This window comes from Dermacentor variabilis, chromosome 3 (genome assembly GCF_050947875.1).
Source record: "Dermacentor variabilis isolate Ectoservices chromosome 3, ASM5094787v1, whole genome shotgun sequence".
NCBI lineage: Eukaryota > Metazoa > Arthropoda > Arachnida > Ixodida > Ixodidae > Dermacentor > Dermacentor variabilis.
Genome location: NC_134570.1, coordinates 66,994,820 through 67,015,432, shown reverse-complemented (window position 1 = coordinate 67,015,432; position 20,613 = coordinate 66,994,820). Strand labels below are relative to the sequence as shown.

Below are 20,613 nucleotides of genomic sequence, written 5' to 3'. Positions count from 1 at the left end.
CTGCATATCCAAAGGTTTTCAGTTTTTCTTGCTTTATTGCTGTTATGCATCGATGCTCTTGAAGGAGCATTTCAGCTTTTAAGTAAATATGTAGTTACTAGAAAAGCTCATTGTCACTGACGCTAATGACGAAAGTAATTTCATACGCATTATGGAGCCTGTCTTTGAGTGAATTGTTGCAAGATCATGGTGGCAGAACAAAGTTCCATATCGCTCCAACTATCACTTCGCAGCACTAATATTGCTCCTTATTACAACCATATGTAGTTACTAGAAAAGCTAATTGTCACTGACGCTAATGACGAATGTAATTTCATACGCATTATGGAGCCTGTCTTTGAGTGAATTGTTGCAAGATCACGGTGGCAGAACATTGTTGCATATTGCTCCAACTATCACTTCGCAGTACGAATGTTGCTCCTTATTCTAACCATTTCTCAATACAAAGAGCATTTATGTGGGTAACAGCCAACAAGATTAACAGGTTCACGAGGTATTTCAGAACCTGGCTTTGAATCACACTAGACACTATCATTCTTATTCTGTTTGTCTAGGCACCTAACTTGCTCTTCACCATCCCTGTGTCACTTAGCTAGCGCATTTATTCCAGGGTATCGACTTCCAATCTGACAGAGGCGATGAAGCCGAACGCTGTCCTAGTTACCTTTGCACGCTGACCACAGCGACTTGGACATCGCTGCCCTCCTAAATGTCACCAAATTTCTTCTTTTTTGGATGAAAACAGTCTATAGCAAATTGTAATGCATGAAAAAGAAATAAGTGCTACCAATAGTCTGACACCATTCAGGCGGTTGAGTGGCTCCAGCAGGTTGAGGCCATGATGAAAGCCTGAGAAAATTGAAAAGCCAATTATGGACATTGCGCAGTAGCTTCAAGTGGCAGAGTCAACAGCCAAGCTTCCCTTAAACAATAGCATTGGGCGACACTCCTAAACAATTGATTTGCTTGCTCCCACAGGGCCTGTGCAATCCAAGAGTTTATGAAATTCAGTGGCCGCCACGTCACCTTCAGTGTGGCGTCCTAGTTCCCAATGTAGACGTGGTACTCTACTATGTATGGGGGCTGCTACTGAGAGGCAGACCAACAAGCAGCCACACAATGTAAAAAACTTTCGAAACACTGCTATTGTTGCAGCACTGCTAAGCATTGACACGCATTATCTGACCTGAGCATGGAGCCATTATCAAAGCCCAATTTCGTCAATAATTGAGACTAGAGATAAATTTATCCAACTGTCTTTCAAAAGAGTGGTGAAAGAAACAATGTAAAAAACTTAGAATTAATACTTTAATTATTATCTAAAAAATTGTTGCTCTTCATTAAAGTGGCATAATGTCCTCAAATACGTCTCGCACCTGGTATGCGCTTATTACAGTAGTCTAGCAGCAGCTGGTTAAATTGGCAATTCCCACGAGTACTTCAAAAACTGCATCCTCCATTTCTCATTTGCATTCATATTTATGACAGTTACTGTATTATCAGAAGATTAAGTGAGGGAACGAACATTGTGCGAAACTTTTGTATGGTTCCTCATAAGTTTGTGGCTGGCAGTAAGTACAGAGGTTCATTATAGCAATATATGCCCTAGCACAAAACTCTGCTTTTGTGTGCATCCAGGTGTTTGCCAAGCCTGAGCAGCCTGTCATCTACTTTCTTCCTGTGGGTACCTGGATCATCAATCAGGACAGTTTTGCCTGGTACTACACAAGTGCGGACACCGAACTCAAGTCCTGGGATTGGATCGGCCTCTACAGAGCAAGTTGCCGTTGTGCTTTTGTATATTATTCCAGGTTTCTGCTTAGAAGACAAGAAAAAAAAAAAGGGCAGGGGGGGGGGGAGTACTTATGAAGCACAAAATGCTTTTTTTAATTTCATCCTTGTCACTGTATACCTAAGCTCATTCCAAGTTTTTTCATGATGGCTGCTGTATTGGCACATGGCGGGATATATGTCATGTACGTATTGTGGTTATGAGGGAAGCAACAGACATATTCAACTACACTTCCATTCTGCAGGAGGGTGCAGTCATGTGGCATGCACTTCAACGAACTCCTTGAGCGTTGCGTTTGCTGCTGTCACGACGCCTCAGCATGTAGAGGCTTGTGATGGCTAAACGTGTTCTAATCATTTGGCTTGCACCGGCATCACCTTTTTTGTCATCGACATTCAGACTCATTAGTGCCTTCTGCCTGATATACTGATATCTTCCTAACCTTGCACCCACACGAACTGGGATCTGTGTATGTTTTTTGTTTTATTTATATCATCAGCACATCACAGCAATAAATCCTCTCTAGGTTCTTTTCTGTTTGCCCCATCATAATCAGTGGCTTTGGCTTCACACCAAAATGTTGTGCAAGCACCTGTGCCTGCCTATGCTTCCCATCAACTATTCAGTTTCAGTTTCAGTTTATTGTTCTTTAAATACAATGCATTGGAAAGATACAATATACAGACAAGGGTCCCAAAGTCCAAGACTGCAACGGGACCCTCGGTTAATAATAACAATGTAGAGATGTGTTAAAGAAGAGCAAACTAACTAAAACAGACGAACACAATCGTGAAAATACAACATAGAAAAATAATATAAATGAAAACAAATTGTATTTATATAAGCTTGTAGTGCACAAAAAAACTGTCAGTACATACAAATGACAAATATAGTGTAATGAATGATGTAAACTTAGTTACACGTATAAAACAGCTTAAGAGCATGACTAAATGTATGAAAGGATCAAGATTTAATGCTAACGGGTAAACCATTCCACAGTATTATAGCAGCGAATGATGATGTCATTTTTACATGGTTAGAATGAACCATAGGTAGTAGAAAATTAGAGTTACTTGCAAACCTGGTATTATTGTTATTGATCGGGTGTCTGGAATCAATGAATTGGTCTGAGAGCTGTTTAGTAAGTAATTTATAAAATATAATTATTAGATGATATTTGAACAAGCTCGTTACAACAAGGATGCTATTTTCACGAAGTAGAGGAGTAGCACTCGTGAAAAACCCACTGTTAGCGATAATGCGTATTGCTTGGTTTTGTAAGTGCTGAATAGATGAGATATGACAGTTATATGTGTTTCCCCAGGAAACAATGCCATAATTAATGTGATTGTGAATGAAGCCAAAGTATAATGCTAATAATGCGTCTTTAGAGAATTATCGTCTTGATTTGATTAATGCTCTAATACCGAAGGTACACTTTTGCTAAAGGGAAGCTGAAGAGTCTGTCGAATTCAATAAGACGCTCATATACGGATGCGGGAACCTTATAAACCATGTAGGTAAAATTTGGGTTTTTTTTTTTTTCAATTAGGAGCGACGTAATCGTTATGTCTGTTAAAATTGCGCTGTAGCTCCGCCCCCCGTCGAATGCCGCGCGCTGCTGCTGACGCTGACGATGCGAGCGGAGACTGGAAACCGCGGTGTTGTGACGTCAACTCTAGTGTTTTGTGCCTTCGCAGCCTGCGCCACCGTGCCTGACCGTGCTTGTTTCTGCGTGCGTGCCATCGTAATCTGCTTCGATCGACCCTGCAATCCTTTGTTGGTGCGTCTGTATGTATGCAGAGTGGTAGTATACGGCCAGCCCTGCAATTCGGCCTGCACAGTTGCTGCATATGGCCACAGAATGAGAGAGGAATACTTGCCACTAGCAGGCTTTCTAAACGCAGCGTGAAAAGATCGGAGCAACGAAAACAAAGACTGCACGAGTGCGGACTGACTGATGATAACTGGTGTTGGAAGGCCTTATGAATACACGAACTCGCCCAAACCTGGATTTTGATTTACTGCGAGAACCTTCGTGTTAGCACGCTGAACGGAAGGTGCATGTTTATCTCCCACCCTTGATGCAGGTTTCGTCGCAAAGCGCCGCGAATTTTCTATTTGCACGTGTGTTGTAAAACAGCTTGCATGCAGCTACCATAACGCAGTGCATGTAGAGTTTGCATGTGCTAGAAAGCCGGCGCACGCCAGGGCGCTACGCTCCCCCCTTCTCTCGCGCACAGCAAGAAACCGACCGTCTCACGTAGCCGACGGAATTCGCCGCCTTTACGACTTCGGTTACGAGTAGTGTGCGGATGGCGCACAGATAAAGGTCACTACACGTACTGCATGAACCGGGAAGCTTTTCACGCGTTTAAACAGTCTTTGTAGATTGCCGACAGCTTTGGACAGTGCACAAATGCCGACAATCGCATCCCCGCTTACGTTCCACGAGGAGGCATGCAGGAACACAACACTACAGTTGTTTGACCGGAAACGAGCTCACTAGATCGGCGAAAGATCGGCGAGATCACTATATCGCTTTGCAAGAAACATACTCACCAAAGAGCATTTCCAACACAAGGAGATCCCAAGACTTCGCTTTCGTTCGCGTCGAAAGCACTGCTCGCACCAGCATCGTTTGCTTCTTCGAGAGGCCGGCTCTTCGCAACCGGCTCGTACGTGTAGGGAGTAACGCCGAACTCCTCAGAAAAACGCAGTCTCTCTAAATTTTCCATTACCTCTTAATTTTCCATTACAGCACCAAACTACCTGGCACCGCGTTTCATGTGTAGCGGCAGCGGTCGGTCACTAGAGTTGACGTCACGAGGTGCCCGACCAATCACAGGCGGAAACGAGACGCGCGAGCTGGGCGTGTCCGCTGCTGCACTTTTCGTCGAAATAAAATATATTTGCGCTTTCTTTCGCTCAATTTCGATACGATATTCGAATTCAGAGGGTTGAAAACCATTATGTACACATGTTCACTCATTTTTTCTGGAAAACCTTTCAGCTTCTCTTTAATGAAGGCAATGTGTTGAGAAAACTTAAGGTTAGAATTTAATTTGATGCCCAAAAATGATACACAGTCGGAGACGGGAATGTGATGACCATCTAGAGTTATCTTAGGTAAGCCAGTTAGTATTCTTTGGCTACATTGAAAAATCATGAATTGAGTTTTTGAAGGATTGATAAGTAATTGATTGGACGAACACCAAGCAGCAATATGGTCAAGCTCATTATTTAGTTTAAGGACTAAGGTTGTTAAAAAGAATTTTTACGCACCGAGATAGTAGTATCATCTGCGTATAGTACACAATGTGCCAATTTAAGACAAGTGGGTAAATCATTAATATAAATAGAGAATAATAAGGGACCTAGTATGGAGCCTTGTGGTACACCTTGGTTAATAACTTTAGTATCAGAATAAGCACCCCCAAAAAAAGCTTTGTTCTCTATCATATAGGTAACTTTTTAGGAGTTTTAGTACTGGACCGGTAATTCCCAGGGCTTCTAGCTTAGTAAAAAGAATGTTATGATTAATTGTATCAAAAGCTTTAGTGAAGTCCAAAAATACTGAACCAACAATGTTGCCCGTATCAATCGAGTGACGAATGTAGTCAGTTAGGGATATTAAAGCCAAGTTAGTCGAACTGCCATTGCGAAAACCAAATTGAGAAGATTGCAACAAATTAAATTTGTTTAAGTAATTATTTAGGTGCTTACAAAATAACTTCTCAACAACTTTACTAATCAATGATAGAATAGAAATAGGACGATAGTTAAACACCTCCGTTTTATCACCTTTCTTGTGTATAGGAATAATCTTAGCCCTTTTAAGCGAAGTGGGAAAAATACCACATTTAAAAATATTATTAATTATAATACAAAGTGTATCACAAATAAGTGGTGCAACAAGTTTTAGATGAAATACAGACATATTACCTAAGCCAGGGCTAGAATTCTTTAGAGCTAATACCATGGAACATACCTCATCCGCAGTTACGGGAAAGAGAAAAAAAAAGAATGATTGCAGCGATTAATGGGATAAGTAGTAGTCATAGGATGACTGCTGTATATATTGTAGAAGTAGTCATTGAAACTGTTTGCTATGCTAGAAGAATCAGTATGAGTTTTATTGTTGTAGTTTATTTTATCAGCAGTTTTACCGGACGCATTAAGAAGTTGCCATTGTTTTTTGGGATTGTTCTTGTGTTTAGCAAATTCATTTTCGTAATACTGTCGTTTAGACTTCTTTAGCAAGTTATTCAGAATGTTACAATAATTTCTATAGCATGCCGCTAAGCGTACATTAAAACGTTTCTTTTTGTATAGTCTTTTTGTATAGGTTTTCATTTTTTCTCATACTAGTCAGTAGACCTTTCGTTACCCAAGGGTTACCGGGAAAATTAAAATGTTTCTTGCATCGAACGGTAGTGGTGTTAGCGCGAACGGCCTGTAGAAAGATGGAACAAAAATTTTCAAGAGCTTCATCGGAATCGTGCAGGGAGTTAATTGCAGACCAATCAGTATTTGTTATAGTGTTAACAAAACTGTCTCAGTCAAACTTGGAGGAAAAGTAGCAAGGCTCGGACTGAGGTATTTCGGCCTCAAAGGAGATGAATATTGGGAAATGGTCTGTGATCTGCGTATCTATGACCTCAGGGTTTGGAGTTGCTGAGATGTTAGTTGGAGCATGGTCAACAAGTGTGTTGGTACCATGAGTAGAACACCTAGCAGGAGAGATAATTAATGATTCCAGTCCGAAACCAGCAAGACAGTCTGTATAAGCTGTTACACTTCCGTTGTCAACGTCAAGTAAATTGACGTTAATATTGTTGCAGGAAGAATGTCTGCACTGACAATTAGGACTAGCTTATGTTCCAAGAGAAATTCTTTTTTAAAACTATGCAGAGTTCACCCAGAAAATCAGGAATAGATGAAGAAGGGGAGCGGTATACACAACCAAGAATAAAACTGTTATGATTATGAGAATTCAGCTGTAAGTCAGTTTCAATCCATACCGATTCACGGTGATTTACATTAAGAAAAAGATCAAACCTACGCTTATATTTAATATGAGGTGAAACAAATATGGCGGAACCACCATATCGATCCGAAATACGATGGCAGTATTCTGCTTGGTATGGATGAAAACCGTATAAATTGCTATCAGCATTGTCAAGCCATGTTTCCAAAATGCAAATAAATGAAAACGAATGATTAAGTGAGTCAGTAAATGCAGAAATGGTATCATGGTCTTTGCACAAACTTCGCACATTGATATGAAGAATAGAGATATTAGAAGATGTAAGCAATCATTTGACTTCGGCTGGTGATAGCAAAGACATGATGAAAAGTATTACGGAATGTGTGTGCAATCAGTTCGCAGGACAGGAAATGTAGCAATAAGCTGCGCCTGCGCAAAGATGCGAAAATCAGCCTCTGTGTTTATTCGGAAGACCATGCTGTCGGTTGATTTATGGGCTTTAATCTGGCAATTTTCAGTCCATAAAAACTGCCAACTGTTCTCTTTCTTCAGTGCAAGGGCCTTGCTGAATAAGCGTTTGTTGTCGATTGTGAGGTGTTCGTTAATGTAAGTGAGATTATCATTACTACTAGAAAAGCCAATCTGGGAGCATCGCAGACGAGTTTTGCAACCCTTGCAAAGAAGTTCATTCTTTTTGTTACGTGGACAAAAACAAACAATGATGTTTCTGTCCGACATCTTGCTGGCCACACGATGAACTATATCAATGTCTCCAGAAGAAATTGGGCACTCACTTGCATCGGCAACCTTCTTCAAGATCACAGAGCATTCCTCTCCTTGTGATGATGGAATGCCTTTAATTTCAATGTTATTCATTCTGCTGTACTGTGCCATGTCTGCGATTCTCTTGGTTAATGCTTCATTCTGAGAAGTTAATGCTTAGTTAGTAGTTACCAGTTCACTGAATGTTGCTTTGAATGTGTCATACTGTTCGCTCATGAAGCGCACGCTTTCAGCTAGAGAAGCAAGGTTGCCAATTCCCTGGTCTTCAAGCCTCTTCCCAATCTTGGCAGCCAGACTGTCGACAAGTGCATCAAGCTTATCGTTTAGCAGCGATTCGAGATGCTCAATTTTTTTTAGCGTGTTCAGTGTTGGTTGGCATCGCAGAAAATAGACTAAAAACAAGAGACACACTTGTGAGCAGCAGCCGCAACAACAGCATAGGACGTAGTGAAAAGTAGAAAAAACTAACCTGCAGTAAAAATATCGGACGGTTAGGCTGCGTCCTGTTTTGTTGCAGCCGCTGCTCAACAGTGAAGCTGGTGCCGGGATGGTCCCCTATATATGGCTCTCCAGCCGATCAAGTGCAGGCGCCGTAGTTCCAAGTCCACGGAAGCCGCAGAGTCAGCCTGCTGAGTGTGCGCAGTATGCTCTGCTAGGCAGCTGGCAGGATGAGGCTGTCTGCTGTGTCAGAGGGGAGGCACGGTGATATGGACTGTAGACAGCGGGGAACACGAGCTGCTCTAAAAATATCGGACGGTTAGGCTGTGTCCTGTTTTGTTGCAGCCGCTGCTCAACAGTGAAGCTGGTACCAGGATGGTCCCCTATATATGGCTCTCCAGCCAATCAAGCGCAGGCGCCGTAGTTCCAAGTCCATGGAAGCCGCAGAGTCAGCCTGCTGAGTGTGCGCAGTATGCTCTGCTAGGCAGCTGGCAGGATGAGGCCGTCTGCTGCGTCAGAGGGAAGGCACGGTGATATGGACTGTAGACAGCGGGGAATGCGAGCTGCAGTAAAAATATCAGACGGTTAGGCTGCATCCTGTTTTGTTTCAGCTGCTGCTCAACAGCCCTACCGAAATAAATGGATGCATGACTCAGCTCTCTAAAACCGTCATGCATACTGCACACCACGCATGAGTTGGTGTTGTTTGCGCCATTAGCTTGAGCAATAGTTCAGTGGTTAGCACATTAAACTCTTAGCTGCAGCTAGGCCACTTCAGTCTTCGTTTGGTCCTCACTGCTGACAGTGAACAGAGTGTCATTTTACCTGGTTGTACGGTTAAAAGCAGAATTTCAGTTGGCACAATTTACCTGATTATAGTGGATTCCAGTTGTCTTTAGTTGGATTGTCTTCAAGTTTCACTCGACTCCGTACTAAACGTCCTGTCAGAGATGAAAAATATCTTTACACTGTTTTGAAAGATAGTACTAGCAACATCAGTCTGTAATAAAATATATATGATAAACAGTTCGTATTAAAAAGAAATTATTGTATTCGGTCCCACAATGCTTTGCAGTTAAAACCATCTTGAATGACTTCATCTGGTTCATCAAGAGTAATGGTATGTACAATGGGAAAACAAGGAAATCATTGCTGTACAAAGCCATCATTCCAAGGGACTTCCCTTTGCCAGGTCAAAGACAAGTCCCCTTGTTGGCTCCATGCGAAGCCTTTTCTTTGTGCACCTACTGTTGACCACTTCAGCTCTATAATCTTCTGGTGATGCTATATGCTACGCATGATGCAGTGTAGAACTATCAGTACTGGCACCAGCAGTTTTACTGCTTGCTGCTGCTTGGCATTTGTCATGATCATCATTCTAGACAGTGGCTACAGCCATTCTAAATCACATCTGTAACCTCTGTAGGAAAACTTCAGTAGCCTGGAGGACCACCTAGGCTACGTGTGGGCGTCAACGCGTCCGACGGACGTCTATCCCACCCACCTGCGATCACGTCGCAGCCGATCGCGCTCTTCTCGAGGCAGCCAGTCGAGGCACGCCTCTGCAGGCCCTGGTGCGGGCCCTGGTGCAGCCCCTGGGGCAGCCCCTAGTGCAGCCCCTAGTGCAGCCACTGGTGCAGCCCCTAGTGCAGCCCCTGGTGCAGCCCCTGGTGCAGCCCCTGGTGCAGCCACTGGTGCAGCCACGGTTGCAGCCACTGGCACAGTCACTGGCGCAGCCACTGGTGCTGCCACTGGTGCTGCCACTGGTGCAGCCACTGGTGCAGCCACTGGTGCAGCAACTGGTGCTGCCACTGGTGCTGCCAGTGGTGCAGGCACCAACTCAGATGGTGGCACCCCAAGTGTGGCCACACGTCGCACCAACAGGTCGCCGGCCGAAACAGAAAATGCGGCACGCTCCCTCTCTTGGCCACGCAACTCGGCAGACGAGCCAGGTGAATCTCAGTCAACCTTTGAGATCCATTTCTGTACTTAAGATTTTCTACAACACTACCTAGGTGGCACTGCAGAGCTGGTGTCTGGAGTATCTTTCACTGTGCCACTTCACTGAGCACAGAAACGCAGGATCATAGCATTTTGCTCAGCTTATGACTTTATGTAGCAATGTAGCCATTACTGCAAACTGCCTTCTTTGGCAACAAAATTAAAATGTGGTAATGCTCAACATGCGAAATGTGTCACTAAAGAGGAACTGCAACAATTTAAGCACCACACAGAAATAACGAGGTTGGGAATATTAACTAAAGAACTAAACTTAACATGCTTACAGATATAATATCATGGTCACTATCAGCAACTACACCAACACACCAACTAGGAGATTGTTGGGTGCTGATAAAATTGCAATGTTTGCAACTAGGTGAGAGGTGTGCAAAGTAGAAACAAACCAACTTCATCTGTAAGCTGCAGAACTTAATACTTGCCTTTCTAGTCTCTTAACGGGTGAAAATTTGCAGTGCCAGATTTCTCCCAAGCAGATTTTCGTTAAACTCTCCACTTCTTAGTGAATTTATTGGCCTTTACTCAAAATTTACGAATATGCAAAATTTCCTTTAATATCTAATTCACATTACAGTTCAAACCTTGGTATAATGAATGCAGATGTAAGAAATGATCAGATATAGCAATATAAATCTAAAATATTTCTCACTAACATCGGTATGTAATGAATATTGTTTGTGGATATAATGAAAATATTTGTGTGTTATATGTATCAATTATGGCAAAGAAGTCCGACACGGCTGTGGACGACACGAAGGACACCGACAGGAAGACGCAACAGCGTAGGCTTAGTCAGTAACACCAGGAACAGGGTCTATCTCGAGCCCCACTTCAGTAGTGCTGGCGATCCGGCTGCGGAGCTCTGCACAGCGCACGTCTTTTTCCTTACAGTATTATAATGAGGTTTAATTGTATTTTGTCCACCACTTTGTATTTTGTCCACCATTCTGAGTTCACCATAAGTTATCTGCCTGCATGTAATTTCGCACTTCTGCAAAACGCCTCTACATCATCACCATCAGCCTAGTTACGCCCACTGCAGGGCAAAGGCCTCTCCCATACTTCTCCAACTAACCGTCTTGTACTACGCTTCTACAAGTTTCGTTGAATGCTATCATGGGAAAAAAAAAAACAAGTGGGGGAGGAGGAAGGAGAGGTGGCAGGCTTTTGTGCACACAGTGGAAGTTTTACATCAGCACTACACATAACAGTGGATGTAGGAGCCTGATAATGTTGAATACTTAAAATCCACAATTAATGTGAAAGTACCTGAAAGTGTCTGTCAGTGCAATATGAAAGAAGGGGTCTACACAGTGGGTTATACAGTAAACTTCCGTTAATTCGGTCCCGACTGAAGGTCCTAGCCAGTGCCCATACATTTCTGTAGGCCTAAATGTTTGTTGTTTCCATCCTAAATTGGCCATCACTGGACAATTTGAACTTGATCAGTCAGCCTGCATGCACATAGCCCCTATGGTGACTCCAATAGCGACCCCTTTACTGGCAGCGTCTATCTCGGTAGAGCTTAAGGGACAGTGAATGCGTTGAACACACGTCATCTCCTGTGAAAATGCCTATTTTCGGCCTGCCCTAGAAAGATTTTCAAGCAATAATAGTAGCTCACATTGTCTGATTACAGTAGTTACCTGATTCTAAAGTGCCTTTTTTTCCCAGGAAAATTCAGCTGAGAACTGTTTGTGGCGTGCTTTGCCACATAACGCGGCTTTATACAGCGAAGCTGACTTTCGAAAACCAGCCACCACTGTGCAACAGACATTCGGCCCTTGCCCATTTTGTGATAAAAATCGGGTGCACATTAGATTTCTAGATTGTTTAGGAGCATTAATGTTATCTCTGCATTAGTTTTCTACTTTGGACACATATAATGCGGGTGCACATTTGATTCGGGGATTTGTTAGAACCAAGGAAATACTGACAATGAATCAGCAGTGTGTTCTGAAATTTTTTCTGCATCTTGCTTAATTCGACCCGTCGGATAACTCGATCAGTTTCGTCAACCTCATCAGGATTGAATTAACGGAAGTCAACAGTATCTGCAGTTCAATTCTCAAGGTCCATGCTCTTAAATGATTGACTCAGAGAATGTTGTGTGCTATCTCTGCAGTGCTTGTGTGCTTTATGTTGTTCACCCTTCTATGCTTTCTATCTCCTTACCCATCCCCCCAGTGCAGGGTAGCTAACCAAAACTACCTGTGGTTAACTTCTTTGCCTTTCTCTACATCCTTTTTCTCTGAAACCACATTGATCATAAACTAAACCCAACGAAGTTAAATGTGCTTGGAGTGAAAATTGTCTTGTAAGAGGGCAACAGATATGAGCCTGCATTACCAGACGCACTAAAATGAAACTCAAACTGCGCAAAGCAAATGAGGGCACAGAGAAGAAACATACAGGACAGAGATGAGCAGTGTCGTCTTCTTTTTCTTTCTCTGTCCTTGATCGACGTTGCGCAGTTTCCTCTTTATTTTCATAACTTACCTGCTGGCCTGCAAGAAGTCTTATTGTGTGCCAGGAGCTATGCGACATTAGAGATTTTCCACACTGCAGGCGATCCCGAGCCCAATTTGGAAGGACGGCAGAATCAGCCGTCACGGTCTGCCTCCAATGTGCCTGCCGCGACCCCGCCTGGTGACAGCACTGCTGCAGCGGAGCAGGCGAGGCAAGGAAGCAGTGCCACCAGGAAGCGCGGAGAAGCCACAGTTAGCTGGAGGCCTCCGTCGAGCCGGCAGCAGTCCCCGCCGCGCGTCTCACCAAGCGACAGCCTTGTTGATGGCGGCAGTGTGCGTGCCGACACGCCTCCCGACACTGGCAATGCAACGCCAATGGAAGGGAAAAGCTGCTCAGAGCAGGGTGACGATGCCGCTGAAGATCCTGGTCGGCGTTCGTCGGTGGGAGCATTGGCTACAGCCGGTCGCACGGACAGTGCCGTGGGACAGGATGCCGTTCCCCAGCAGCAGAAGCCGTCGTCACACGAGCGCGTCTTCTACAGGGTGCTCTTTGGCGACCAGACGCTGCTGGTGTCGGGCAGGTACCGACTGGTCTATCTGCGCGGCCAGTCTGACGTGCTCGGCATGAGCGAGCCCTTCAAGGTGAGCATAGACTAAATGCAAAGTTCATTTCGCATTGATGAGAGCGTGATTGGTAACAGCGAACAGCTTTGCAGAAAGCTAGGACATAGAGAATGTAGAGTTTCCCACTAGAATTACTAGAGGGAACCCTGGCGCTGCGATCGTTCAGCTACCATGGATATTATGGTTAGTTAATTAATTTTTCAGATCTTTATTTGTGGCTTCAGATGCTTTTGCAGCTTTATTTACTGTGCTTTACCTGCACTTGTTGGCCTAAATTTTGAAGAAATCATCTGAATGCAGAATGCAACTACTCATAGCACATGCATAATCGCTGCAAAATGTTACATTTGTCACGATATAATTTGTTGGAATTGATCAGTTTGCAATGTCGCAATGCTGTGCAAAACCAGGAGGCTGGAAGTTTAGGCAAAGCCATGCACCAACCATCATTCCCATGCTGGCTGAACCACTGTACGTGCAGCATTTCTCGTAGAAACTAACTCCAGAGTTCCCTCTGGTTATTTTTCTAGGGAATTATGTGGAAAGACGACTGCCATTGTCTAATTCAGGCATCATGAGCAGCTGCCTCACAAAATTTTAGAGGCTTCCTCTGTTTGTAAAAGCTTTTCATAGCCTTTCAGTGACTGTGTTTGAAAACTAGAAGTCATATATTTAGATTGCGCCTATCGAGTTTGAGCATAAATTGTTTGGTGCTGATGTGGGTTTTTTATTATTTTGAGGTGTTTATTATTTTGAGGTTTGAACTTTTCTGTGGACTTGTGCTATTACCGTGATATTTTTTTCCTGCGAGCATTTAGGTCTGTGAAAGTCAACATTCACATTGGCCACTCGTGTGTGCTCATTTAAAGGGAAGCTGAAGAGTCTGTCGAATTCAATAAGACGCTCATATACGGATGTGGGAACCTTATAAACCATGAAGGTAAAATTTTGGGGGGGATTTTTCACTTAGGAGCGACGCAATCGTCGGTTAAAATTGCGCTGTAGCTCCGCCCCCCGTCGAGCGCCGCGCGCTGCTGCCGACGCTGACGATGCGAGCGGAGACCGGAAACCGCGGCTTATTGACGTCAACACTGGTGTTCCACTCCTTCGCAGTCTCCGCGACCGTGCCTGACCGGGCGTATTTCTGCGTGCGTGCCGTCCTAATCTGCTTCGCTCGACCCTACATTCCTTTATTTGTGTGTATATAGGAGTGGTAGTTGACGTGCGCAGCATCAATTGAACTTGTAGGCCGATCATGCCGGCGTTCTGTGCAGCCTACGCTTGCACGAACACCAGCGGCTGCGACGTTGTTCCGATGTTCCATTAGTTCCTGCAAGACAAGAAGCTTTCAGCTAAGTGGGAGGCCGCTGTGAAGCGAAACAACTTCAAGCGCTCAAGAACAAGTGTTGTGCTCTAACCACTTTCGTGACGATTACTACAGGAGTTTATCAATAATGCATGCTTTGTGTTCTCCTAAAAAAAATAGTTAGCACGCTGAACGGAAGGTGCATGTTTATCGCCCACTCTTGACGCAAGTTTCATCGCCAAGCGCCGCAAATTTTCTATTCGCACGTGTGTTGCGAAACAGCCTGCATGCAGCTACCATAATGCAGTGCAAGCGTAAAGTTTGCATGTGTTGGAAAGCCTGCTCACGCCAAGACGCTGCACTCCCCCTTCTCTCGCACACATAAGAAACCGACCATCTCACGTAGCCGACGGAATTCGCCGGTTACGAGTAGCGTGTGGATGGTGCGCTGATGGAGGTTTTATACTACACGTGCTACAACAGCCGGTAAACTTTTCCCATGTTTAAACCGTCTGTGTAGATTGCCGACAGCTTTGGGGCAGCGCACAAATGCTGAAGATCGCATCACCGCTTACGTTCTACGAGGAGGCATGCAGGAACATAACACTACAGTTGTTTGGCCGGAAACATACTCACTGGAACGCTGAATGCAGCTTAACAAAAAACGTACTCGCCAAAGAACATTTCCAACACAAGGAGATGCTAACACTTCACCTTCGTTCACGTGGAAAGCAGTGCTTGAATTTTTTGCTTCTTGGAGAGGCCGGCTCTTCGCAATCGGCTCGTACATGTAGTATGTACAAGTATGTACGTACGTGTAGTATGTACAAGTATAAACCCCTTACAAGTGATCTTGCACACGACAGCGACAGCGCTACAAGCGAGGCAATGGCTGTCGCGTTCACTCGTCGTCTACAAGCCGAACTCCACGCGAGCGATGGCTTTGAGCGACGACTTCCCAGTATGAGGGCAGCAATATACGCGCCGAAACTAGCGTGACGCATGCTTTATCAATTTAAGTTGATGTATTTTACTGAAGAAGGAGCATAAAATATTTCTTAAAGTCTTGCACTAGGTTCTTATTCTTGCACGTGTAAAATTCAATAGTTTGCTCGTTCCGTGCGACAAACAGCAGTATTTGAGTTATGTACATCCAGTTTCGGCTTTGCACAATTGGCTAGTCACTCATAACATTTCCGGGCGACGAGCGACGAGTTCTAGATTTCTAGAAACGAGCAATCGAGTGACAACACCGAGCGATTTGTTCAAGCGACGGCCCATTTTGTCGCTCGAAGCCGTCGCCCATCACCGTCCCGCGCAAAATCGCTCTCGTAGAGTTTGGACTTAACGCTGAACTCCTCAGAGAAACACAAGCTCTCGAAAATTTCCATGACCGTCTCGGCAAAACAGCACCAAACTACCTTGCACCCTGCTTTGTCTGTAGCGGCAGCAGTCGGTCCGGACGAACACCATCGTTGACGTCACGAGGCGCCCGACCAATCACAGGCGGAAACGAGGCGCGCGAGCTGGGCGTGTCTGCTGCTGCACTTTTCGTCGAAATAAAATATTCTTGCGCTTTCTTTCACTCAATTTCGATGCGATATTCGAATTCAGAGGGTTGAAAACCACGGCGTACTGCTCTTCACTCATTTTTTCTGGAAAACCTTTCAGCTTCCCTTTAAGTGCCTTTTCTTAGCTTCATTTAGCTTCAGTTCACTGGCACAAGCATTCTAGAAATGTTGGGGTGTCACTTGCGTGCTAGGATTCTTCTGTAGATACAGTATAAGGCAGGCTTGTTGGTGATAACGACTGAATAACAAAGCATACAGAAACATGGACAATGAAAACAGCACACAACATAAGTACTTATGTAGTTCGTTCCTTTCCTTGCACATGTTTCACCTGCGCTGTTGCTCAATCAGGATAGTATTTTCTAGTCGTCGTGGGTACATCTGTACGACTGTTTTGATATGTGCACACAGAGACATAAGCAGTGCACATCAGAGTGTCATTGCTTTTCTGTTGGCCCCCTGTGGTGGCTTAGCGACTATGGTATCGTGCTGCAATGCTCGAGGGTGCGGGATCAAATCCCGGCCCTCTCAACCACATTTTGATTGGGGGCAAAATGAAAAAAAAAAAAAAAAAATACTGCGTGCCGTGCATTGAGTGCAGGTTAAAAAAACCTCATGTGGTCAAAATTAATTCTGAGCCTCTCACTGCGATGAGCCTCATAATCAGGTTGTGGTTTTAGCCAGGGTTGCCAGATCACTCAAACCACAGGTAGCCAAATTGGCCTCCGCAGTAGCCCAAATGTAGCCAAAAGCGCAACTTCCGGGTAGCCCAAAGGTATCCAAAAAGCTTTGTCTTTTTGTGAAGTTATTTCTTAAGCATATTGAACTAATTTTCGGCAAGAATACCTACACATTAGTTTTTCCACGCATGACCCCCGCGCGCATCGTCACGGACGCCATGCGGCACGGAAAACAGATGCGGCACAAGCGCAACTGCAGAAATGCAGACATGGAGGCAAATTCATGATAAGGCAAATGCGGTCCTCATTGCAAATGCACTGTTTTATTTTGCCCAGAGCACCCAAATATCATGAAAAGAACAACACAAAAATAGCACCGTGCAATAAACATGCTAAGCAATGGCATGCATTCAGGCGTTCAGTATTATTACTTACGGCTCATGATAATTTCACTTAACACCACACCATGCACTAAATAGAAAACTGCAAGAAATTTCATGACAAGTCTAACCCAATAAATGGCGGTTGGTACAAAATCTGGTACAATATATTGACATAAAAAGTATGCTACGATTAAGCATCATGAGCCTATCGAGAAGTGAAACTGCTTGGTCCGTACAAAATTTCAGAGCTGAAATGGGACAAAAATTCTTAGCCCGGTTAAAAATCCTTGCAGCAGCCTCTGTTGCTGGCCAGGCCAAACTTCATGTGGAGGAGCACTACCAATGTCTCGTTCGACATTCTATTCCGAAGGTCGGTTTTAATGAGCGAGATTTGGCTGAACACGCGTTTGACGGTGGCATTTAATAAGCGTAGCGATAGCAAAGACAGGAAGCGGTTTGGAGTTGTGTAGGGAACGGATGGCTGTCGTGGCTGTGGGGAAACGGAAGAGGATATGTTCTATGTTGGCGTTGGAAGGTTCCGAGCGAATTGCCATGTAGGTGCCATGCGGCAGGCAGAAAATTCGGCAAGTTTCGGTTAGGTTCAGCCCAGTGTTCTCCCTCCATTCTGGCACCGAGGTCACCCGCGGTGCACCGTCAACGGGAGGTAAAAGCATCTCGTGTTTAATAAGGCTCGGCCTGGCGGTGCCGACGTGGACGCGGCCCACCTCGGTCTGAAAAGACCGGGCTTCAGGACACTAATAAAGTTTTGTGAATGAATGAATTAATTAATAATACGTTGTGGGGGTTCCACTCTGCGTGCGGCTAGGGCTGAAGTCGAGCTCCGGATCTAGCCCCACGCAGTCGCTTCGTGGTACTCCCAACCCATAGCGCGGGAATCGCGGCTACGCCGGGTTCGGACGAATAAGGCAACCAGCGGTGTCAACGGTGACAACGTTTATTGCTATTAGCAATAGCGAACACTCGTAGAGGGACGTCCTCTCAGTAAAAGTAGTAAAAGGCTTGCCTCGTTGTCTGGGTGGGTCAGGCAAACGAGGTTACTCACGGGATGCGGCAGGTGCTGTGCAGGCGGTCCAAGGCGTCGGCGTCCCAAGAGAGAGAGTCTCTCCCGGTAGCGCGCTTTTATGCCTTTTTACCTTTTTGCGAGGGGAAGTCCTCCTCGCCCGCTGGATACGTTTCCCTTTCCCGTGAGCCGCGCAGGAGAAGAGTACGCGCGTCATCAGAGCGACGAAGAGAGGGAGGGCGCGTAGTGCCTCTTCCCCCTGTCTACGCCGGCGCGACTCGTCGCCACGTGCGACGTAGTGCCTCTCTCCCCTGTCTACGCCGGCACGACCCGTCGCCACGTGCGAACGGGTCGCCACGGGTACACGGGAGGAAATGGAGGCGAGTGCTCCCCACAACGTAGAACGCCGAAGCTCGCATGTGGAGACAGCAAACATATGTTCGCTGGCGCGCGTGCGGGTAGCATTAGTTCGCAGATGGAGACGTGTTTCCTGAGGCCAGCATTCTTACTTAAATTATCAAAAGGCTGCGATCCTTGGCATTTTGACATGTATATATGTTCTCTAACATATAATTGGCAAATTTTTATCTTGTAGCAGACGCGCTCCATTTCTTTAACCTGCTATCGTCTGCATTTTGATTCCAGCATGCTTTTCAATTGTGCTTAACTATTTTTACTTTTTTTTTACACAGGAAAAAAATGTAGCCCAATATAGCCATATAACCAAAAGGAAAATTCTGATGCCAACTCGGACAAAAAGTAGCCCAATTTGGCTATTAATAGCCCAATCTGGCAACCCTGGTTTTAGCACATGAAACTCCAGAATTTAATACATTTTGCTTTTACCTTAGGAGCCCATCTTGATGACATCTGTTCAATCCTATTAATCACCAGCATGAAATGTCTATTATGTTGAAATCTCACTAGCAAGCTCACATTGCCATCAGGGTGGTTCAACTGTGTGCGAGATTTGTACTAAATCACTGGGATACAAGCTTGCATCCTGAGAGTTATCTTGCATTGTTGCCACCTACAATTAATTATTTAAAGGGACACTAAAGGCAAATACTGAGTCAACGTGGACTGTTAAAACACTTCCAGAAACCTTGCAGCGGCTGTTTCGTGCCAAGAAAAAACTTAGTTTAAGAGAAAATCTCGTCTGAAGGGTCCGCGTACCTTTAGGACAATTCAAATCACCCACCCACGATCAGGGAGTGGTGACGTTGTATGTGCCATCACTACCCTTTACTGCTATCAGTCAGTAAAACGGCACCCAACAGACAGTGCTACGATTTCCTGCGCAAGACGTACTCTTGGGTATGGAGGAACCAAGCCAAGGCAGAGCGTTGGATTCGCCGCTGTAGCTGCTCTTGGTCAAGTGGCGTGGACCGTTCAGGCATCCCGCAACATCATATGGACGTGGCATTCTCTGCTACTCACAGTTTGTGCGAGTTTCGCAAGCCAGCGAAACCAGCGCAGCACTACGCGATAAATAAACTACTGGAATACGAAAGCATGGGCAGTGCTAAGTTGAGCGAAAACTAAACTTTTAGACTACCCACATCGCTGTCGAGGGTAACGTCAACTTTTTTTTCAGAAAATCGAGTAGAACTGAACAAGCAGCCTTTTCTGCCATCTTATAATACAATACGATTATCTTTTTATTACATTTGGTTGAGTACTAGTGACAGGATTATGATGAGCAGTGCATACATCATCAGGTTACCACTTGAATGACCAGGGAGAGTCTCACATTGTATCCTGCATTTATCTTAATTGCTCAAATACATTCTATTGTCATTACAATGGGCCCTGATAATCTGACAAAAAACGTCTGTTTTATCCAAAGTCTGTAATATCCGGAACGCCTCACTTCCGAAACTTCGGTCATGATGTCTAACAACGTTATTGCAAAGAGTGAGTGACGAACGTCCAAAGCAAAAAAAAAAAAAAAAATCAAACAAAGAAAGTCGCAGTTTCGCCCGAAAGGCGAAACATCGATTGGAATAGCAAATTAGTGACAGCCATGCGAAGTAATTTTATCTCGCTCAATGATCGTGGAAAGTAGCTGTCAAAACTTTGGAGTAGAAGCGCAGGAGCGAGTGAATTGACCTTCGTGCTGTCTGTCACATCAGTGCAAACTAAACATCAAAAGCACAGCGCATACGAAACTACTGGCTCTGGCTGCACTTTGCCCACATCGCAGATTGCTCTGAAGATGAGGCCTGCACGGGCGCGCACTCTGTCCACATCGCAGATCGCTTTTAAGATACGGCAGCTGCGCCGTAAGCAACCCTCTCCCCACCCTGTGCCTCGCACACAAAAGAAGACGGCGCATTTCCACCCCGCCTTCCTCCTTAGCGTGCTCTATATTGAGCTGCGATCATTGGCTGACCCTCACAAGTCAGTTGTCAGCCCGTGTCGACACGGCAAAAGTATGTTTTATATGCCTGACGTTGAAAAATAATTGCTGCTAATTTTGTCCGCTGTAGCCGATAGCCTGTTTAACGCAGTCCGTTAAAAGTGAACTTCGTTGCA

General features: G+C 44.8%; 1 protein-coding gene across 2 annotated transcripts in view; it reads left to right on the top strand.

Moving 5' to 3' along the window:
* LOC142575800 (inositol polyphosphate 5-phosphatase K-like) overlaps positions 1 to 20,613 on the top strand; it is a 36,994-nt gene that overhangs the window by 12,678 nt on the left and 3,703 nt on the right. For both annotated transcript variants that reach the window (XM_075685459.1, XM_075685458.1), the window contains exons 11-13: positions 1,639 to 1,776; positions 9,430 to 9,955; positions 12,591 to 13,132. In XM_075685459.1, coding sequence (XP_075541574.1) covers positions 1,639 to 1,776; positions 9,430 to 9,955; positions 12,591 to 13,132 — 1,206 coding nt within the window. The remainder of the gene's footprint in view (positions 1 to 1,638; positions 1,777 to 9,429; positions 9,956 to 12,590; positions 13,133 to 20,613) is intronic.